This window comes from Micrasema longulum, unplaced genomic scaffold, assembly GCF_059751315.1.
Source record: "Micrasema longulum isolate JH-2025_06_02 unplaced genomic scaffold, ASM5975131v1 h1tg001254l, whole genome shotgun sequence".
NCBI classification, from domain to species: Eukaryota; Metazoa; Arthropoda; class Insecta; order Trichoptera; family Brachycentridae; genus Micrasema; species Micrasema longulum.
In genome coordinates this window covers 41147-65016 of record NW_028278441.1, presented here as the reverse complement: position 1 = coordinate 65016, position 23870 = coordinate 41147, and the positions used below count along the sequence as shown (strand labels likewise).

At 34.6% G+C, this 23870-nt stretch overlaps 3 protein-coding genes across 6 annotated transcripts in view; 1 reads left to right on the top strand and 2 right to left on the bottom strand.

Annotated features, from left to right (window-relative positions):
• LOC148276249 (high affinity cationic amino acid transporter 1) overlaps positions 1 to 8769 on the top strand; it is a 35886-nt gene extending 27117 nt beyond the window's left edge. For 2 of the 4 annotated variants that reach the window (XM_088234533.1, XM_088234532.1), the window contains 2 exons: positions 1051 to 5795; positions 6822 to 8769. In XM_088234533.1, the coding sequence (XP_088090659.1) occupies positions 1051 to 2747 (1697 nt within the window). In that variant the 3' untranslated portion in view covers positions 2748 to 5795; positions 6822 to 8769. The remainder of the gene's footprint in view (positions 1 to 1050; positions 5796 to 6821) is intronic. The other 2 variants (XM_088234536.1, XM_088234535.1) reach the window with 1 other exon arrangement.
• Positions 8770 to 9728: 959 nt separating this feature from the next.
• LOC148276248 (uncharacterized) lies at positions 9729 to 15750 on the bottom strand. Its single transcript, XM_088234537.1, has 5 exons — positions 15529 to 15750; positions 15233 to 15356; positions 14151 to 14250; positions 11480 to 11675; positions 9729 to 10207 (listed from the first exon to the last, which is right to left on the bottom strand). Exons 1-5 carry the CDS (start codon positions 15574 to 15576, stop codon positions 10163 to 10165), a joined length of 513 nt encoding a protein of 170 aa, XP_088090663.1. The 5' UTR covers positions 15577 to 15750; the 3' UTR covers positions 9729 to 10162.
• Positions 15751 to 16964: 1214 nt separating this feature from the next.
• Positions 16965 to 20419, bottom strand: LOC148276247 (uncharacterized; the record flags this gene model as incomplete). Its single annotated transcript, XM_088234531.1, has 2 exons — positions 16965 to 19191; positions 20006 to 20419. Coding segments are annotated over 2 exons (538 nt in total), but the record flags the coding sequence as incomplete, so codon positions are not given.
• Between the last annotated feature and the right edge of the window lie 3451 nt (positions 20420 to 23870).

The window sequence follows — 23870 nt, the reverse complement described above, 5'->3', positions numbered from 1 at the left end:
GCCTATGTTTGAACATCCATATTTCTTCAATTCTTCCATTTGTTGATTTTAGTGAAGTTAAAGAGCTAAAATCAACAAATGGAAGAATTGAAGAAACATGGATGTTCAAACATAGGCAAAATGGTGAATGTTACGCAGTGTGTAAAGTGGCCACTTAAACCAGTCAATGACAGGTCATAAGCCCTGTAAATGCCTAGACTTCCATATTTCCTTATTTAAGGTTCATCCCTGTTGTAATTTGTTAATCTTAATGACTACCGAGGGGGTGAAATCCAGTCTTTTGTCTACGAAGATTTGGACAAACTCAAATATTTTAAGTAAACAGAGTTATCTACAACTATAAAATATTATTTTTTTGTACCAGAATGTGTATATTTGTATAAAAGATTTAAGTATCTCCATGGCAACTTGTAAATGAACATGTTTAAAAAAAAAAAAATGCATTTAAAACAAGGATAGAGAACATTTTTGGGAAGGAATATGGACGTCTAGGCATTTACAGGGCTTATGATCTGTCATTGGCTGGTTTAAGTGGCCACTTTACACACTGTTTAATATTCACCATTTTGCCTATGTTTGAACATCCATATTTCTTCAATTCTTTCATGTGTTGATTTTAGTAAATTTAAAGAGCTGAAACCTTTATTGTTGTGAAGAGATTCATCTGATCGAAGTATTTCAAACAATTTTCCAATTTTTAAACTTCTTAATATCAATGACTTCCTAGGGGGTGGAATCCAGTCTTTTGTCTACAAACATTTGGACAAACTCAAATTATCGCAATACACATTTACGTTCAGAAAATTCAATTTTACTTTCTAGACAATTGAAGATTAATCCTCAATCTGTTTACTTCCCATTGTAATCGGGGCCCAGGCTATTCAACTATTTTGTGATTTCTCTTTGAAAAATGCAAGATAAGATATTATTTAATACTAAACATACGTGTATAAATAGTTGTTCCTTATATGTATCTATATTATATAGTTAATGCCTAACAGAAATCATTCGTAACATTTATGCATGCTAATGTATTAACTTTTCCACTAGGAATTCCAATTTACCTAACAAGTCTGTGTATATATGAGCGGGGCGGTAATTACCTAATGTACGCTCAAAAGTCTTCCATCAAAAGCAAAACCTCGGGGAATTTGAACTACGCCTTTGAGAATTTGGGGGAATGTCAGGAGAGGGCTGTCTCCTTATTTCCATCGGGAGTCACAATCACCGTCCAGTCTCCCACTCCTCCCGATACCGCCACTCACCCGACTGACAGTGTGCCCCTCCGACCTGCGGCGACGGAGGAGAAAAAACAGAACGACGTTAACCAGAATGGTTTTTATGTCAATGTACCATTTCATCAGCCTCCGATAGAAAATGGAGAGTTGCAAAAACAGGAAGAAGATATTGCGAAATACGACGATATTGACGAAGTGTCAGATGACAGAAACCTGTTGCGGGAATCATTCATAGAGATTGAAAAACTGGACCGTGTTCTCAAAGAAGAGGAAGATGCTTCGGAGTTATCTGCGTTAGAAAACGAGGATCCTTTGATACAGATTATTCCCCTAGAACTGGAATATTTGAGCCGCAGTAGTCCTCCTTCCCCTCCCACTCCCCCAGCCAGTCCGCATGTGCAGCGCAAGTCGTCCGATGGTGGTGGAGAGGAAACGCTTAATGTGTCGTCCCAGCAAAATGTTGTTGTTTTAGTTCACAGGGAAAATGATCGTCGAACAACGGCTTTGCGCACCGATTCCGTAATTTCTGGATTCGTTCCGAACGAAATCGAAGATGATGACAACGTCAGTACCATAAACGATGTTTTTGTAGGAGAAAATGATTTACAGGAAAAGAGTAAAGCTGTTGAGGAAGTTGTCTTTACTCCTCCCCCACCTCCTCCGATGGATGAGTCTTATTTCGCTTCTCGCACTTTGCCAATAGTGAGAAGAAATTTCCCGAAACCGGCTAAAGAACCGGAACCAGATTATGATGACGATTCATCAGACAACCAGAGCGAAGTGGACGCAGAAGAATTAAAATCTGGAACCGATCGCCGGAAAACTTTCATGAACAAATTAAACACCTTACTTAAAAAACAGACAGGAACCAAGCTATCGAAAAACAAAAAACTCAAACGGAGCTCTTCTAGTAACGCCCTCGAAGAATTAGAAGCTGCAATGTCGAAGGAAAAACATCGTAGCGAACCGAGTTTAATGGCGGCTTTGAAAAAAGAAATAGTCCAGCATAAATTTCCAGATTCTGCGCACACGGTGGTACCTTCTCCCGCTGCCAACAAAAACGATCGATCTTCTCCTTCTCCGAATCATATTTCCACATCTAATATTCGTAAAAATAGTTTACATGATAAAACTGCCGACGAGCACGGTCGCCACTCTGAATCTCCGGAAAGAGAAGAAATAAAAACATTGAGTAAGGTCGAACTGAAGCGTAGACTAGAATCAATTTTGGCTTTCGGACCAAAGACGTCCCGTCCTGCCCAGAGGCAAACGGATGAGGAATGTGATACTCAAATAGTTGAAACAGATACAAAATTGAATGAAGATGATCACACAGAAGAAGTTATAAAACCAAAAGGTAAAGAGAATTACACAAATACCATGAAATTGCAGAGAGCTCGTTTCAGTAATGTTCTAAAATCGTTTCAAGAGAATACTCGGAGAGATTCAAATTCAGATTTAGATGCGCAATCAAATAGTTTAAAAAATGAAGAAGTAAACGCTTCATAGTTAGTATAAATATAATACGAAGTAGACTGAGGATGTGTACAAAAAGCCAAAAAGTATTCTTATCAAGCTTTCTAGAATGAATCATATCGCGATTCGGAGATGAAAGAATATTTATCACATTAATGCAATTTACTACAGTTACTCTACTTAAAATGTAAGCTGCTGATTTAGTTTATTGTCAACTTTATCTCTCTTGTCCTATACATGAAATTAAGATTCTGTTATAAGTGAGGATGCTCATTTGATAAGGTATTGAATGAAATATTAGTTTTAAACATATTATACCAATAGAATCTCAAACTTTCAAAACTGTAATTAAAATCAGATAATATGTGACATATTTTGGCTGAAAATTTGCAGTGGATTATGGATTTCAGATTCTTTGGTGTCTATCGTAACATGATTCCTTTTTTCAAACACAAGACGCAATAGCGACCATTACACGTACGATAAACCGCGCGCAGAACTGTACATAAGGCGAGGTGGCACACCTTTAGGCAAAACTTTTTAAATTTACAACAGACCACGTGCTGTTCTAAACTGCAGTAAAATCTCTTAAAATGTCTTTTCACACAATGTTCGATGCCTGGGACGCGCGAGAATGTGCATCGATCTGAACGGTTCGAGTCCGGCGCGCGGCTATGCCAGCAGTTTAGAAGGCCGTTCCAGATGTTCGGTTAAAATGTTACGTGTGAAGGCTGCTTGTCTTTCTTAAGATAGTACAACCAAAAATTAAATTATTGTAAGTGAAATAATTGGTACTGATTCAGTAATCATGAGATTTGGTGAGATTTTACGAGCTCAAATTATAAGCAATAAAAACTATGCAATATTATTTATAAGTTTTAAATATTTGGATTGATTATTCATAATAGGCAATCTGTAATCAGTTTACGTACTGCAATATAGTTTGTGTCCATTTTTACTATTAAGTAGTTTTTTTTAAATTCCGTAAAACAACAATCTGACCGTCTAAAATCTAGTTTTTAATATACATTATTAATTGATACCCCAATATCCTTATAACAAATTTGGATATGCATATTTTAAAATTTTGATTTAAAATCTATTTAAAAGTTATCATCATCAAAATGTTGAGCATAATAATACATAATAATATTTTGCTCATTTATATAGCGCTATTTTTGTAAAAAAATACCTCAAGGGAGCTTTACAATTTTACACGTAAACTAACATTCTAACTAAGCTAATGTTACAAATTATATTTTCTGATTTTAAAATTGAGGGTATGATAAACCAAAAAAATGAGATTTCAACTGAGATCTGAACTGACTGGGACTCTCAACTGGTAGAGGAGCCGGCAACGGCAAAAGCTCGATCTCCGAACCTATTTAGGAAGTTATCAAGAATGGTGATGATGGAGAATATTTTTGAGAAGGAAATATGGAAGTCTAACAGGGCTTATGACCTGTCATCGGCTGGTTCAAGTGACCATTCTACACACTGTGTAATATTCACTATTCTGGCTATGTTAGAACATACCATGCAAAGGGACTATTGAAGGAGTACTCGCAAAGGTTCGCTTCCGACCTAGTGAAACTAAGCTGAAATCAAGTGGTCACTAGAACCCTTATAGGGCACTGCAGATTAAATAAACACCTTGCTAGAATAAATATCTTTGAAACTTCTAGATGTAGGTTCAGCAGTTCAGACGATGAAAAACCTTTATACATGTTATGTGAATTTCATAATAGTTTATATCATAAAAGAAGCTGCATCTTCGGTGGACCGTTGGTTGAACCTGAGGATTTTAGAGCGCTCGCCCCGTATCTAATAGCCCGATACTTTAACCTTTCCCGTACTGTCTTAAAAACTTCCGCGCATTACTGTGCTGTATAGCCACTACGCATGCAAAAAATTAGTGATTTTAAATCGTAGAAGTGTAATATTCATCGACATTTGCTTAAATTATTTATAGTTGATGTCAAAAGTGATGGTATTTTTAATCTAATTGCCAAAAACACGAAAACAAGAAAACCGCCCCCAACGACAGCCGAGCAGCTACTAATACTAATGCAGCTAACGGGCGTCTGGGAGAAGTACAAGAAACTTTGCTGTCCGCGCGTGTGACGCATAAAAATTATCTCTCTCGCTCCCAAATATACCCGTATTATCGAGAGTGAGACGTAGTGTGCGAGACAATTATATATTAGGATTACTCTTTTACTACGAACGCAACATGCGACACATTGGTAAACATTCGATAAACGATTTTTGATAAAACGCTTTTTTTTTTCCCAATAAGCATTAATTATTTAATGAAGAAAACGCTTTTACCGATACGTAAATGTATAACGAAGGAATACGGAAAATCTCAACCCATCATTTATTATATTAATGGAGATATTAAAGTTATTAGATGCAATGTGTACTAGCTACACATCACCGGGAAGGGAGAGTTAAGGACTTGGGTTTGGAGAAGGAGATTTAGCAATAGATATGAAAGCACCCGTCCTCTATTCGGTAACCCGGCTCTTCAAAGACGGGAATCTGTCGCAGTGGATCTACACAGGTCACAGTGACCCCAGAAACTTGTTTGGTACCGACTCCCATCTACAAGAACAATATTGAATGTTAGAACACCTGTATTTTTTCGATTTTTCTTCGCATTGACTGCTATAAATTTATGTTCAAAATAAAGTAAGGATTGAGAAAGTAATTTTTATATCTATATTATCAATTTGTAAACGAAAATATCATTACAAAATGTTTTTTTTTAAGTGTATTTTTTTGTCTAACGTGCGGTTTCTCAAATTATTTTACATTAATATTTACAGTTTGGAACAATGATATATTAATTCATCATATGGGTCACGAGTATTTATGACTAATTGATCTAACATTATGCAGTTTGTGAACATGTTTTGTTTTCTGTGGCTCTGTATAAATGCTATTGTGTTGTCTGGTGAGCTTTCTTTTGTTTTCCTGGGTTCGTTATGCTTCATGCATCATACAAGCTTTGTATTCCCAGTTACCTGAATTCCTTCCATTCTTATACAAATTTGGAGTCTCGATCCAAAATTTTAGGTAAGAGTCTTTAACATTGCAATACATTAGTCACCTTTGTGGCATACAATCTTATTTGTATAATTATGCTACCTAAAAGTGATATTACACTGCCTGAGATTCATTGTTTAAAATTTAAAAGTAGGTACCCTTTCTCGAGAAAATAAAATGTCTGTTGTTTACCAGTTGAAATTCAAACATTGCAATAATGCTACTTTCAATATGTTGATTGTTAATATTGATGTTTTTTGTAGATATTCCCTAATAAAACTAATGATTTTAATAAAAAATATAAGTCAAATTCCTTGCTTAAGTTTTACTTAGTTTTATTTGACTAACAAGCCCTTTCGCCTAAGTAGGCATCTATGGGACTGGTAAATGAGGAAGTTGTGTTTTAAAAAAAAATAAAAAATTAGTAGACTATTAAACTAAGCCAAAAAATATATTGAAAAATTTTTGTATATTATATTATCGGCGCTATGATTTTTTAAAGTTTTGTATTTCTGAAATTACTCCGCCTGTGACATCAGAGGTTCTCTTCTGGGATATATTTCACAGATTTCTTATCATTGGTTGATTCATATGAACTAGCGACGTCATTCAAAGTAGTTAATTTTTATTAAAATATTTATTATTGTTTTTTTCGTATATGTTCAAGAAACTTTGAAAAACCGTTTTTGTATCCAATTTCCCGTAGGGCTGAAGTTCCTCATTGTTTACTACACTTTCAACTTTGGACTGTTTTTAAAAAAAAATTCTGTCTCTAAATAAAACACTTAACTCATGTTTTTAACTCCCAAAAACCTTGTAAAATAATAGTATAAAAGTTGAAAATGTAAACAATTTACTAGTCCCAAAGATGCCTTGTCGAAAGCGCTCGTTGGTCAAATAAATCAAAGTAAAACTTAACCGGGAATTTTATTTATATTTTTTAGATAATTCTTACACTCGTTTTCACTAATACATTGTTTTGAAAAATGATGGTGTTTAAAAGAACTCTTATAATTTACGTGAATAAAAAATTAATCAGCATTTGGTATTTTTCAGGATTAGCCATGTACTTTCTCTATGGTTTACCAAACAGTTTAAAGAGCCAAGGACCACAATATTGGAGACTGTAAATCTGAAGCCCAGCACTAACATATCTTGTACTTAAACCATAATATTGTTGTTATTCGGTTTTAGCATTTAGAGTTCTATGTCTGAATACTTATGTGCGATTTACAATAATAAGATTTTACTACATAACCAATGCGAATAACATATACATACTTTGTTAAAAAAATACATGCAGTTTGTGTTTATTAAAAAAATACTTAAATATTAATATTATATGATAAGCATATGCACCATCGCATATGATAAGCTTATGCCAGCATTTTTTCCCATTCCTCGCACTCTTTGGTGTGACTTTCAGTTCTGTCAGTGATTTGGTTTCTATCTTCTCTATAGACACGAAACGTCTTTTCAAAGTCCTCTTCATTTTTGAGAACAGGAAAAAGTCGCAGCAGTCCAAGTCCGGTGAATACAATGGCTGGTTTTTTGTCAAAAAGACATGAGCAAGCCGTGAGGCGTCAGCGGGCGTCGTTCATTTTTGCTCTGGAATGAAAATTCGCCGATCACTACAAAACGCGTCTAAGAGTTTGTCTCTTAAAAACCAACTGTGCGTCCTTATAAACATGTGTACAAATATGGGAACAAAAATAGGCGTTTATAATTACGTATTTAAATTAAAAATTCAAATATTCCATGAATTTTTTAACAAACCTAAAATATTATTTGTACCCAGTAATTAACAAAAATAATTTATACATTACCCCTCTTTGTAGAACCAAAATAATTAGGCCTAGATATTATAAATCAAGTGATAATTTACTTACAGTAAAAATAAATTACTGTGATGCGGTTGGACCAATGTTAAAATATTTTTTTTAAGCTTGAATAAAAAATCTTTCTTTTTTGTTACCAACAGAAAAGTATTTTTGTAACAATTAACTCCTTGATTATAACAATTAACTTATAATATTATGTTTGGGAAATATAATGATACAACAGCCTTTTTATGCATAAAATGCACTGTACTTTAAAATTAACATTACAGCTTCTTTATATAATTGTATAGTTGCATACATAATATAATTTGGGTTTCTGGTACAAGTTTTTAACTACAAATTTTAAATAAATTAGATGTCTTCATAAATGGCATCAAGTAATATTTATTTAAAAAGTAAATAATATTTTATAAATACAAAACTACATATTTTATAATATTCAGCTTGCAGTTTTATTTTAATTGTTGATTTGGGATGAGCTTTTAACTTTAAAATTGAAATATCTCACTACTAGTAAAATGTAGTTACCAACTTGTGCCAAAAACCCGACGATAAACAGGCTGTCCCAAAAACTAATATGCCAGACACACCTGAATATGTAAATATGGCCTCATTATTTTTTTACTGTGATCAACAGCAGGGTGATTTAGGATTGCGTAACATAAATTGAAAAATGTATTAAAATTTGTAGTTGTGGCATTCAAGAAACTAATACAACTAGAAATATAACTAATATAACTGAAACTAATATATACAGAGACAACATTTCGATTCTTGTCCATAGTGGTCTAAATTAGCTTCCATTCTCCTTATATTGTCAACACTGGGATGACATCATCTATATGCTCTGTGATTGGTCGTTTGTTTTGTCACCGGCAGTTGGCGTCATGCACAATTTTTTGTCAATTCCAATCTCACCTAGCAGTAATTAAATATGTTCTGGATGACGAAGGCAACATAATAAGAGTTTTAATGGTAGGTAAAACTTTAGTATTATGTAGTGCCGTTCGTCATCCAGAACATATTTTATATATGATTTGAGTAAAATTCATAAAAGTGCCAATATCTTAAAAACATTTTTTTACATATTCTGGTGAGTCATAAGCTAGCATATCAGCCCTCCAAAGGATACATTGGTTTGTGGGACATTCTTATATTTAGATTTTTAAAAAATATCACCTGTGGATATAAAAATAATCAAAAATAGTTGTGTCAATCTTCAATGCCGAGATTTTATTATTACTCAGTAACTTTTCTATTATTTATGTTATGTGAGAATGTACTTATGTATTATTTAATCATTAATTATTATTTGGAATGTTTATGTATATTTATTATGGCGCTGGTAGCCCTTGTATTAAGTTCTTGAATATTCTTAAAAATTGTTTTAATTATTATTTTGTCTGCTGCTGAACTCACAGCTAATTATGACTTATGAGTTCATAAAAATAACATATTTTGTACAAAACATATCTACCAATAACTGTTAATGCATAGCTAAATTCGATGTATTACTGAATTCACTTCAATTTTAGCTGATTTAATAAAGTCATGAAGTCATAATGATTCAACTTGGCAAAATATTACAAACTGTATAACAGATTTTTAGTAATGTTACATTTATTCTTAACCAATAGGATTTATAAAAATAATTACTCGGAGATCATAACTGTGAGTTTTGCCGGGATAAATCAATTGTGTGTTTTTACTCTACTTTAGTCCATAGAGTAAAATAAATAAAAAATGAGTTTTGATCAAATTTGTCACAAAATATTTCAACTAATGTTTTTTGTACATTTTTTACTAGAGTAACAGTTTTTTTATAGTTCATAGTTTTTAAATAGAAACTGAAGGAAATTCTTAAAATACACAAAATTGATAAAATCATATATATAAAATCAGCCTCTGTGTTGTAATGGCTAAGACACATGACATACGCACGGAAGGTTTGGGGTTTGATTCCTGGGGAGAATACAAAAATAAAAAAGTGTTGTTCTCAAGTCTGGGTGTCCTGTGTTAACTAATTCATCACTGTAATTGGGCCTCCTGGCCTGTTGTGGTGCGAGAAAAAGCCCTTTGGTCATATATAAGTAATGCATAATCTTCGAGTAGGTACAGAAAATAGATTTTAAATTATTTTATTTAAAACAGAGACAAAATATATTTTTCAATTATTTATTGGTGTTCTTCAATAATAATAAAAACAATAAAGTTTCATGGTGAGGATCAACGATGCCGTTTTACATTAATTTTTTTCTGGCTTAAAAATAATACGAAAATATTTTTTTTATATAAATTAATCTTGTATAATTTTTGTTATTGCATTAAAATATTGTCAGCTAGTACTAACAATTATTATTTATTTATATTTGATATCTTCAAATCAAATAAAAGAATAGAAGCATTCATTCTGTTTATACCGATAGATGAAATATTTTTATATAGTAAGTTAATGTGTTAAAATAACAATAATCACTTATCTGGACCAATAGCGTGTAGGAGATTTTCAAGCATCGCAAAAAAATTAGAACTTCTATAAAACATCAATAATGAAATCTAGTCAGTGTATCTAGCACTTCCAGTGACATTTATAGAGATTTTCTGAAACAATAATAGTTTATATAAATAATAACTGTTTTTTTAATAATGTTACAGAGTTTAATCAAATATATTTTTATTTACACCAAGATTGAATTACTCAAGTGTTTTATTTCATATTTTCATAGCCTTATCCGGAGCATTTCAGGAAGAAGTACAGACAAGTACAGGGGGACTATGTTGTAAAATAAGATTAAAAAACTTTTCTCATCCACTTCAAAATAGGTGTATCTCCTCATAGTAATAATTCGCAGCCCATTTACAGAGATGCCCATACTGACAAAAACCATTCTAGGATTATCAATCACGAAGTTAGCTACAGCTTTCAGCAAAACAACGGGCCGTATGTACCTCAGGTCGAGAATTGTAAGCGTAGCGACGAAGCGTCCGTTACACATTTGTTGTTAAACCAAAAATTTGTAATGCTTTTGTTCTTTGCAATATAGTGAAAAGGGTTCTCTCTAAGCGGGCCACGAATTATTAATCTGCGTCCATCTCATTGTACAAAAAATAGTTTGTACCTTAAGCATCACCAGAAAGCAGTGGTATATTCATAAGCAAGAATATTGTTTCTGGGAAGACAACAGTTGACTTTTGGTTACATGTTGGTGCAAGGCTATTATTGAAAAAGTAAGAATTTTTCGTAAACTAACTTCTAAATAGACAATAGCTGATTTTCAACCTCCATTTGTATAAGATGAGCAAGATAATTTAATTATTAATAGAGCAAGATAATTTATCTTAACAGCTATCGAGAATCTCGCATGCTAGGTGGATCAAAAAGTTTGGAATAATCCTAAAAAATGGTGTTGGTATACTTCTAATGTGAACCAATCATAAAAAACTTCATTCTTAAATTTGTTGCAACAGAGAAGGAAAATATTTTTGTGAAGGGAATATGGAAGTCTAGGCATTTACAGGGCTTATGACCTGTCACTGGCTGGTTTAAGTGGCCACTATATACACTGTGTTACATTCACCATTCTGCTTATGTTTAAACATCTATATTTTATCAACACTTCCATCTGTTGACTTTTGTGAAGTAAAAGAGCTAAAACCTTTATCAGCCACCTTGTAAATCTCTAAACTAATTTCTGGGCAGGCAATGGTTGACATTCAGTCACCGTTTGTATAAGTTTGAGCACGAGTAATACATATGTTATTAAAAAGCCTTGTAAATTAATTTTTGGGTCAGTTATGGTGGAATTTTTGGTAATTACCATCTGTACAAATTTGAGCAATATTAATATAAGCGAGTATCTCTCGTTAACTAACATCTGGGTAGGGAAACATCTGAACAAGGGTTTCAATATCATCTTCAGCTAACTGAGGTATGCGGATCTCCTCCAGAGCGGTGGCCATGATACTATTGTTAGCCCGAGCTCGTCTTCCTGCACGACTACTGGTCGGGGAAAGGTAGTACTTGGATGGAAGTTGCAAAGTCACGGCTGGTATTAACTTGAGATTCAAACTATAAATTAAAACACATTTCTTAATACTGATTCTGCAAATAATCCAAAATGCAAATGTTTTTTTAAACTTTTATCTGTCCCTAATGGGCAAAAGTCATGCATTAATACATCAATTGTGGGGTATCTTAACCATTATTTGTGTCATAAGGCAAAATAATCAATCTTACGGTACAGATGGTTCAAAGAAATTGAAATATTGTATTGACTATTATTTTATTTTTATGCTTAATATGAACCTTGGAAAAAACCTATCCAAACTTACACAAAATATTTTTACATTATCTAACATCTAACCCAATGACATATAATTAAATAAACACGCCACAAGCCTGTAAAAGATGTTATTTCAATAAGGAAGTTCAGTGGTTTATTTTTTCCTTGTATTATATAACAATTATTAAATTGACCATCAAAAACGGCTCAAAAAAAATTACGTTTTTATGTTATTATCAATTGTAATTTTTTAATTACTCTAGTTACTAGTTCTCTTCGGGGAGTTGTCCCGATTGGTGGGTTGGTTTTCCGTAAACCGGAAATCAATCACAACATGCTATCCATTGGTTGATTCAGAAGAACTTGTGACGTCATTTAAAGTTCTCACAAGTTCTCGTCGGTAAGTTCTGCTGACTTGTCAGTTGGCTTCCTGGAAACCGGAAATCGATCCCTATCATTGGTTGATTCGAAAGAACTTTAGACGTAGTTCAAAGTAGCTCGTTTTTTAATTTTTTTTTCATACATTTTAGAGAAACTTAGCTGTGCAATTAAATGCTCTAACGCGGACGCGTATGAAAACCTTTTTCATATACAATTTATCGTAGCACTGAACTTCCTCATTGGTGGGCAATTGCCTTCCTCGCCTTTATTCTCTAATGGGCTTTTGTTGTGATCAGATGTGTTGCTACGATGAATAATGTCGACGTGTGTAATGAAAAAATGCTTTACACTATATCTGTGAAAAACAGTAAAGATTTTTTTTTTTATTCGTAAATAGAATCCAATTAATTTAATTAGCTAGTAGGTAATTAGTTATATTTTTGAGCACGTTTTTCACAATTTTAGGTACATAAATAATAATGCTTGACAGCTGCCAGCTAGTGTCATAACTATGGCAATGAGAGACACAGAAACAAATATGAACTTGGCAAAATAAAATAAATATCTTACTCTTATGAAAATTTTGGGTCACTTACGACGATGTCAAGCGACAGAGATCGTGGTCGAAAACCAACGAAGCGGCCCAGGCCAAGACTGACGGCAAGGAAGGTGTTGCTGTGTGTTTGGTGGGATTGGCAGGGAATACTCTACTATGAGCTGTTCCTCTATGGCGAAACGCTAAATTCTGCCCTCTACTGTGAACAACTCGACCGTTTGAAGCTGGCGATCGAACAAAAGTGGCCAGCATTGGTGAATACGAGAAGAATCGTGTTTCATCCAGGCCGCATACATCTTTGATGACGCGCCAGAAGCCCCGGGAGTTCGGATGGGAAGTTCTTATGCATCCACCCTATAGTCCGGATCTGGCACCAAGTGACTACCACCTGTTCCTGTCTATGGTCAACGCGCTTGGGGGTACAAATTCGGCCTCAATGGAGGCCTGTGAAAATAGGTTGTCCGAGTTTTTTGCCAATAGGGACAAGGGTTTCTACAAGAGGAGCATTATGCAGTAGGATTCTCGCTGGCAACAAGTTATCGAACAGAACAGCGCATATTTGACTTAAATCGGATGATTGTGACACTTTTTATAAAGCATTGAAATAAAGCGGAAAATACGAAATTACTTTTTCCCCAACCTATTATAATGTCCTTACATACAGAAGAACGAATTTTGAAATCACATTAATGTAAGCTTTTAATCAACAAATAATGTTTTATTTCATCAAACAAACCATGACGCCGTTTCTCTATAAGGGTAGGCAGAGGGGATATAATGCCACATCACTGTCTTTACATACAGATCTCGCTTCCTCTACATTTTAACATCTTCTCATGCACGCGCGCCGATTATTCCGACTTTTGACATGTCCATCTTAAAATATTTGATGGATTTGGTCATGCCATGTCTTTCTCGGTCTTCCTCTATTTCTGCATCCATCAACATTCGCATCGCAAATCGTTTAAGCCGTTCTTTCGCTCTACATATTCGAACTAACGCAGAGCTCCTTTTTTGATTTTATCGATAACGTATATCTCAGCCTTACATAATGTACAGATCTCGACATTTGCGCATCTATCGTATACAGTTTTACCACACATTCGCCTGAGAGCGCATTTCGACAGCATTCAGCCTACTTTCATTCCTGTTTTTCCAAGTCCATACTTCGCTCCCATACAACAGGGTAGGAACCGTACGTGGGATATGCGAATTTTAGCGAAATTTAATATATTTTTTGCGAAATTTCTGTTTTTTATTTACGAAAACTCCGCATCTTTAATAACAATACCTCGATTTTATAATTTAAATGATATACTTATACCTCTTTCGCGATTTCCTTGATCTTTTTGGCTTCTTAGGAACTTTACGCGGGGAAAAGTCTCCGGAAGGTGAACCAAGTTTATACATTGACAATCTTTCTCCTTTGGAAATGAAAAGACAAAATGATTACTCCAACACATTAGTCCGTCAAAAAAAACAAGAGATAAAAGTAAAAATCAAAAATACAACTGATTTTTATATTGGCAAAAATGGCAACTCCAAATTATAAGTCGCTTTGGTTATGACAAATAAAAGGTAACATACATAGCATTATAATAGTTCAGAAACCGCGTACGCGCATCAAATTGAATCCGACTAAACTACTCATAAATTAGTAGTTTTACGTTTTGGCCATTCGTTACTCTGTAGACGTCGCTTAGTACGCGACTGCTGATTTAAACTCAATTATGCCGCGTTGTGTCATTAGTAAATGTCAAAATACTGCCGGGATTAAAAGAGAATACGGTGGGATCACATTTCATGTGTAAGTAGTGAATTCACAAATAATATATTTTTTTCCACGTAATAAACAATGATTAATAAAAAAAAATGTGACCTTACTGTTCCGAGGACACGGGTAACCCCAGTGAGTAATTTGAAAATTCGATTATTTTTCCGTCTGTCAGATTTTTAAGTAAAACAAGGTGGACATTTTGTTAGAACTACCCTGGAAGGCGAATTTTTTAACCGGCTTTCTATTAATAAGCCTTGGTATAGTATTAAACGGCATTAATTCCCTTAATTACTAAATGCTTATTAAATAATTTTTATTTAATTTGAGTACCCCTTTTTTGTATAGTCTTCAGTAAAATATAACATAACACAAAATCATCCTATATTTGTGTTACGATAATATATTGTTCGCGGTCTGGCAACGCAGCCACTTCACGCATGCGCGCAGGCCAGATGTCAGGTAGGGGGGTGGCGTATATGGCACATCTTTGGACACAGTACGATGCACTCAAACTTAGTTCTACGCGCCTTCTGGTACATTATAATTGTTTCTACTATTTTTTGGCAGACTGCATACATGACAAGTTTTTTTTGTTACAATAGTTTTCTGTTATAATAAAATATAATTACTCAGCGGTATTAAGTGTCCGTTCTTCAAAACTTTTTCGGATGGAGCAAAATCAGACTTCAACTTTTTGTCAACTGGAGGACTCATTTGCTTTAATTTAAGGTCTGACTTGGTCGTGGCTTTGAGCTGAAAAGAAACAAAATGGAGGACAGAAATTTTGAAGATGATAAATTATTGATTTTATAATTTGAAGATATTTATAATTTTTTTGGCACCAATTAGCCAAGAGGCCCGATAAATTATAACAATAGCGCCCAGTTGTGGTATTCTAAATGCGTCATCTGACGCTAAAATTTACCTGGAATGAAATCGTATTTCTTGAAAGATTTGTGGTTCTAACTGGCATTTTTTTCTTAATTAATTTATTTTGTTAACAAAGGCTTTATATTGAAAACACTGATTTTAAATAAATACGTTTTTACGTACACAAACAAAACTTAAATTGGTTATTATCAATACCATTTAGAAATAAAAATATATTGCGCAAAATGCAGACAATTAAAACTGAGAATTTTGAATAAAGACCACAATATTTTTCTGTTATTGCCAGAATCAAAAACGACCGTTTTAAAAATAATAACCAAGTACTTACAAATTAATTGTTTTACAACATACTATCACAAATCCCAGCAAAAAAAACTGCCTTTGCAGTTTGGCGGGATTTAAATGAATGTTCAAAAAATGCGTCAGTAAAAAAAATTCACAAAAAAAAAACATGTGTCTGAGCGGGTTTTGCATTGCACTCGAATATTTATATTAAAATTACGACCATAGAATTAAGAATAGTCCAGAAAGAGCGTAGAATCATATTTAAATACATCGGACTGTGTCCAATGATTCCTCCACTATGCCTTACTTTCACCACGCGCATTCGTGAGGTCGCAGTGTAATGTTGCTTGATGGCAAAAAAAAAAAACAGCACAAATGTAAGGTAAAAAAAAGAAATCTGTTAATTTCTCTAAAATTTTATTGCGTACGCGGAAATATTAATCGACACAACAGAGTAGATAAGTAAAGAGTAATTGAATTAATGAACTTTGAACTTAAAATATAAAACAAATTTTATTTTACATAAAACGAATATTTTTGTATCATGTTAAATAATATTTGATGTTTCAATGATAATATCAGTCAAATGTCCACCACAGAGTTGTTTGATTCGAGATCCAATTTTCATAAGTTCTCTTATTAGACGAGCAAAGTAGGGTAAAAAAAAATTACTACCGTTACAACACCAACGAAATGTTCATTTTGTTTCTTCGACAATCTGACTAATTTTTAAGTAATGCATTTGCCACATGCACATTAATTTGCTAATTACACATGAAATGTGATACCATACTGTTTCTTTAATATCCTAACAGTATTTCTACACTTTTAAATAACACAACTCGGTATAGTTGAATTCAAATCAGGAGTTGCGTACTGAGCGACGTCTACAAAGAAACTAATGGGTCAAAACGTAAACCTACTCATTTATGAGTAGTTTAATCGCCTTCTGTTTGATGTGAGTATGCGGTTTCTGGACTATTCTTAATTCTATGATTACGACACAGTAGAGCAGAATTTGTGATTTTTTTTGACAGATTTATATAAATACAGTAATTTATTTTTTTGTTTCATAATTTGTACAGAGCGGGCTTTGTTTCTACGACTCGTGATGCATATTTAAAAAAATACATATTTTAATAACAGGAAGAAAATAATAATTTAATAAAAACAAATCTTATTGCAAAATATTTTTATTAATTATGGATACATAAGGACAAATATACAAATATGAGATGAAAAAATACTTTGATGAGTTCGTTAGTTATTCTAAGTATGAGTAAGTGCGCTTGATGATCATAATAAAAGTTTAAAAAAAAATTCAAATGCCCTACCTAGACTTTCCCTCTCACAATCAGAGTGTTATAATCATCATTATCATTCCCTTTCCACACCCAGTGGTGCACAGGGCACTGCATTGGTATACAAATCGCAGCGTTTGATCATTTTTGCTACGTAAAGGTGAGATGGTCGGTCCCGGGACTATGAAATATTCTAGTGTAAAAACACCTTTGTAAATAAATATTTCATGTCAACCGTGTCAGGAATCGAACCCGAGACCTCTTGCATGGTAGGCAAATGCGTTGACCGTAAGGCCGACGAGAGTTATATTTGACCAATTTTATTATTGTGTTAATTAACGAGGAAAAAAAATCCCCTGATCATCCATTTTATGTGCCATCTAGGCTGATGAGGGCAATGAGACATGATCTCCTGTTTTCCACAGACAATGCGTCAGCAAAATTTGTAAAAAAAATCTGTAATACGAGTACCTAAAATATGCGAGCAACATAACTGGTAGATTAACTGAAATTCAAAATTTTTATGTCACACAAGTCATAGAAATATTGAGAGAAGCATGTTCAAGTTATAATTATATTTTTTATTAATATCCCTACAGAGATGAGGTAGAATTTTTTTCAAATTCAGGATTATGGATATTCGAGCGTTTACAGGGCTTATGACCTGTCATTGGCTGGGTTAAGTGGCCACTTTACGTTTTACAACATTCCCCATTCCGCTTATTAGCGAATATCGACACAGGTAACATTTTGATTTTTGTATATATCTTATTAAATGAGAAACCATTCACTAGCGTGTTGGAGCGCCATCTATGTATTGATATTGAAGTACATTCTACCTCATCTCTGTAGGGATATTAATAAAAAATATATACCTACTCCCCCTCGGGAGAAATCCAGATTTGTGTATGTACAAAAATACACATACCAAAAAATAATGTTGTGTTATAATTATATAATAATATATACTGCGGAAGTCCACTCATCCAGATTGCCAAATATCCGGATGGTTATCAGAAAATAAAAAATAAAGGATATGTTAAAATAACAAATAAAAAAGGGTAATTAACTTTACTGGACATTACAATATTTGAAGTACAGGTCATAAGTCCTGTAAATGCCTAGACTTCATATTTCTTCTCTAAAATTTTCTTCACGCCTGTAGTAATTTGTAAATTTGACTGGACATGTTTAAGTAACATGTTTTGAGTATGTCTAAATGTTTGCAGACTGGCTGGATTACCTCCCTTGCAACATCATCATCATCATCATTCCCTTTCCGCACCTAATGGTGCATAGGCCACTAGATTGGTTCACCAATCGCAGCGCTTCTTGATTATTTTTGTTACATGAATGTAAGGTGATCGGGCTTACGCTTCAGATACCAGTCTGGGGACTACGAAATATTCTTATGTGAAAACACCCTTTTGAATAAATATTTCAACATGTCGGGAATCGAACCCGAGACCTCTTGCATGGTAAGCAAACGCACTGAACATTACACACCACGAGGCCGACATTTGTTGCATCAGAGAGGGAAAACATTTTTAAGAGGGGAATATGGAAGTCTAGGCATTTACAGGGCTTATAACTTGTCATTGGCTGGTTTGGGAGGCAACTTTACACACTGTGTAACATTCACCAATTCTGATTATGTTTGAACATCTGTAAAACTGCACGTCTTTCATCTATTGACTTTTGTGAAGTAAAAGAGTTGAAACTTGTATTGATGCAGTCCACAAATTAGACTCTGGTAATAAATCCGCTTCGTGATCAAACGGTCGACAAAAAATGTGTTTTAAGACTATAATATCTCGAAATCCCTGGATGGACGCATGACGCGTAAGACTTCATGCAACAAAAAAATTTGTCAAGATACGCTACGGTTGGTGTAAATTGGCCAGTGCCTTATGCACCTTTAGGAGTGGAAAGGGAACAATGAATCAAAATGAATCAATAGGAAGCTTTTGTAGCTCTATGCCGCTGTTCATTTGGTCTGTTGTTTGGGCAAGTCGAGGAGTTCCACGTCGATCATTTGCTTGAGAAGAGCTTCCATCTCCAACTCCTCAGTAACTTGGTTGAGGGCATCTTCTATCAGCTCCTCCGATATTCTAAGGTAAACAAAAAAAATAATGAAATGAATAGACCTTTTTCTGTTAATACGTATCGGTGTTTTTCAACCATTTTTGAATAGATACGCGCCCCCTCACTAATACCTGGCGACCTGCCCGGGGCCAACTTTTGCCTCGCTCGGGAGGTTCACAGTCACGAAAATTAGGGTCCTGGGGAGAGGAGGGTGTGTTCAAATCAACGTCCACAGAAAAACCAAATTTACCGTACTGTATTTGCATATGGGTGTGAAGCGCTAACACTGACAGTGAAGATGGCTGAAATGCTGGACACTTTTGAATGAAAGGTACTCCGAAGAATCTGCGGACCAGTGAGAGAGAATAATATATTGTACAGTTCTTCGTTAAGACATAACGAAGAAGTGTACAATATATTGGGCCCAGGCCCCGAGCATCTCGGCATCTATGAAGTTGCTTAGATTAAGATGGGCCGGACATGTACAGCGAACGCCCGACTCACGTGTCCCTAAAAGATTAATGAGCCGACACTCGGGCGGAAGCAGATTAGTGGGATGGCCCAGGCTGAGATGGGAGGATAAAGTGAGAAAGGATGCAGCGCAGTTTCTCCAGATAGCAAATTGGAAGACGGTGGCTGAGGACAAAAAGTTGCAGGAGGCCAAAGTTCGATATGGGCTGTAGCGCCATCGAGGGGAGAGAAGAGGGTGGGGTGGTAGAGCTAGATATGCTCACCCCCCTGGGTGGTCGTGGTCACAATCCCCGTAACCGAGGGACCGACTGGGAATTTGGAGCAACTGTCCTGTCCAACAGGAGCCTTTAAAATTATAAAACTACTAACCTTGAAACAACTTCCCAAGGCTTCTTCACGGAAGATCTAGCATACATAGGACTTTTAGCTATATGTTTTATATAATCCATTCTGTATTTGAGGATAGTGTTCTCTAAACCCTTAGGAATCTCCGATTTGGTCGGTAATTTGGCTTTCAATACTTCTTCATTCCGCGTTCGTGTTGGAATCTGTGACGTTTTACAAACGATTCTCTTATTTTTCTCCAGTAAGACTTTGGGTCCTGCTTTGCCTGGTAATTCGGCCGATTTAGTTGTAGTTCGGAGATTCTCGTCTGTGGCGATATTTTCAGTGGGAGATTTCGAAGTCGAAGGTGGCGGAGATTCGTCATGAGAGATAATATGCAGTTGGACATTGCCCGATGTGATGACATCTTTGGAAGAAAATGGTTTTGGGTGTGGACGCCTGTAAAAAAAATAAAAAAATAAGTAAGCCGAAAGGGCAGTTATTTGTGTATAAAACTATTCTTTGGTCGTTTTAACCCGCAGTCATAAAGGAGAACTATTTTGTATTTAATTAATGAGGAAGTTCAATGCGACGGGAAATATATATTTTTTAAATTACACGCGGTAAAAATAAGAGCATTTAATGAGGAAGTTATTAGTAGTATTTTTTAATATCAAAATAACCCAAAAAAATAGATTTTTATTTTTAAGTATCGTATTATCAGAGTGATTGACCGAAGTTTCGGTTTTAGTTTCGGACAAAAATTGGGCCGAAACTTCGGCTCGGCCGAAACCTGCGGTCGGAATGTGTCGGATAACGTTCGGCTGTACTCGGGTGCATCTTATGGCTAGTGACTGAGTTCTAAAATCTTTCATATTTATACATATTTTTATAAGTAGGTAATTAATAGGCTTAAGTTCCTATAGCGTACATGGAAGAACTGCTACATATAGGTTATATGTATAGCATAACAACGAACCAAAAACCGCTAAAAAATAAACATATTTACTTATTATATTTATGCCTTTGATTTCATTGTGTACTGAACACTTATTTTAACGAACTCGTAAGGTTTAACAATAACAACTCATTTTTATTTTTGGGCGTTTTAATGTGCCTTTTAAATAATTTTAATATGTTTCGATTTCGGTCGAAACTAAAACAGAAGCTGAAATTCGGTTTCGACTGAAAATCTTGTTTCGGCGGTCACTATAGTCCTTAAAATATAGCTGGATTAAAATCACAGCTGCCAAACTAATGTCGCTAGTGATGGGAAATTACTGATCACTGATCATATACCGATCAAATCGATTTTATCAGTTTTTTCGTGCAAACATGAAACTCTGTTTCCAAAAATTGATATAAAAACGCAAAAAAAGCCTATTATAGTGTGTTTAAGACAATTATTTACTAAAGAACGAGACATAACATACTTTTTTTCATGAACAACAACAAATTAATAATTTTTTATTCGATCGATTTCCATTGATCAATTTGTCCCATTTCTAACATTTTTGCAAAATGACGTAACCTTGTAAGAACGTCGTTAATAATTAGGTTTGTTTTTGTTTTTTTTTGTTGTTTTAAAGCTGATTTCATAAAATTAAGTTGATTTATATGTCAAGCATTGTTTAAAAAAAAAATAACATGCCAGATACGAATGATTTTTCGTGTGTCAATATAAATCACTCTTTAGACGTCACTACAAAGTTATGTCGTCACTTTTGCTGACAACTGTCATTATAATCAGGCTGTATTTTAAGGACTAATAAGGATAATTATCAGCGCCATGCTATGATTGTTTTGAGTTTAGTAATTCTGAAATTGCTCCGCCCGGGACGTCACGTCACAAATTCTGATCGGTTAGTTCAGGTGATTAGTGAGTTGGCTTCCCGGGAACCATAAATCTTTCACAACACTGTCATTGGTTGATTCGGAAGAACTTGTGACGTAGTTCAAAGTAGTTAAATTTTATTATTTTTTTCATGCATTCATACTCCGATCATTTGATAATGGTTATAATGTTATTTATCTGATTTTAAAAGTTTCAGCGCCCTTGAGGTGATTTTCACAAAAATGGCGCTGTATGAATTATCCAAACATTATTATTATTTAAAAAGGCAAAGCATCAAATCCAAATCAGATTCTGAAACCGTAAGATTGTTTAACAGTTAAAACTACGTAATAAATAACGTAAAACTGTTTATAGATCAAAAAAGCCGCGAAATAAAAAGGTTTCATGTTTCGGTACCTGTCACGACTTACGACCGTTATTTACTATGGCTTGGCGTGACTAAGTGCCAATACTCCTACTAGGGAGCTTATTAAAGTTGGATAATACCCTTCCATTATATAATCTATCTTCATAGTTAAATGTACTTAACATAATATTCATTATATCAGGCTGTAATATTACTTAAACTTATGTAATTACCGAAATACAATGCCTACATAAATACATTAGTCAGAAAGCAGATTCTATCATTATTCGCTGGCATCTTGTTACCAAACAAACAAACTAACAAACCATCACACCCTTTCCCCATACAGACCCCGCTTCCTCTACATTCATACATTTACTTATGAATGCACGATGATTATTCCGACTTTTGTTTGTATCATACGTAGTTTTACCACTCATTTGCCTGAGAGATCCCATTTGGACAGGACTCACCCGATTTTCATCCTCGTTTTTCCAATTCCATACTTCGCTCCTTTGGGTCCGTTGTAAATAATATTGCGAAATATAAAACGATACTTTTCGCGAAATTTGTAATGCTAATGATAATATTATATGGTGTTTTGTATAAATATTTACTATCAGCTGTATTGATTTATTACTAGGTTATTTATTACCTGTTAGGTACACATCATTACAAAGCAGTTTTTAATTGATTCTGATCTTCGATCGCATATTAGTAATTTAAACGTACAATTTACGAAGGCAAATATTCTGTTATATGCGACATAAAATTGAAAAAAAAAACACTAGAAACTCTGCGAGGGATTTTTCCTTTGGAGAAAACATTTGAAATTCATACGAAAAAACCGAAGATTTCTCTTAAAATACACTAAAATTTAAAATTGACGAGTTTATCAACGCACTCAGAATTTAAATCGACAAGTTTACCAACACACTAGGACGACTGGGGATTCAAATTGACGAGTTTACCAATGCACTAGGGCGACTGGGGATTCAAATTGACGAGTTTACCAATGCACCAGGGCGACTAGGGATTCAAATCGACAAGTTTACTAACCCACTAGGGTGACTAGGAATTCAAATCGACGAGCTAACCAAAGCATTAGGACGACTGTGGATTCAAATCGACGAATTTACCAAAGCACTGAGGTGACAAGTGATACGAATCGACGAGTTTACCAACGCACTAGGGCGAGTAGGGATTCAAACCAATGGGTTTACTAACGCACTAGGCCAACTAGGAATTCAAATCGACGAGTTTACCAACGCACTGGGGCGACTAGAGATCCAAATCGACGAGTTTACTAACCCACTAGGGGCGACTAGGAATTCAAATCGACGAGTTTACCAACGCACTAGGGCGACTAGAGATCCAAATCGACGAGTTTACTAACCCACTAGGGGCGACTAGGAATTCAAATCGACGAGTTTACCAACGCACCAGGGCGATTAGCGATACGAATCGACGAGTTTACCAACGCACTAGGGCGAGTAAGGATTCAAATTGATGAGCTTATCTACCCATTAAACATTCAAATCGACGAGATTAACAAAGCACCAAAAAATCTAAGAATAGGCATGCGGAAAATTCACTCATAAACAAAAAAAAAAACATAAAAAAAATAGTTGAATTGTGCTCTTGTGGTAGGTTTACTCTCCGCTTTACCATATCATTTTCCTCTCCGTATATTATGGTGCACAGGGCAC

What these genes read in the sequence shown, in the direction of transcription:
- LOC148276248 (XM_088234537.1), bottom strand. Translation starts at nt 15,576, where the DNA reads ATGCCAGTTAGAACCACAAATCTTTCAAGAAATACGATTTCATTCCAG. An exon ending in GAAATACGATTTCATTCCAG is followed by an intron (nt 15,357 to 15,528) that starts GTAAATTTTAGC and finishes GTTTCTTTTCAG; the next exon opens with CTCAAAGCCACGACCAAGTC. An exon ending in TCAAGGAAATCGCGAAAGAG is followed by an intron (nt 11,676 to 14,150) that starts GTATAAGTATAT and finishes TTTAATTTATAG; the next exon opens with TTTGAATCTCAAGTTAATAC.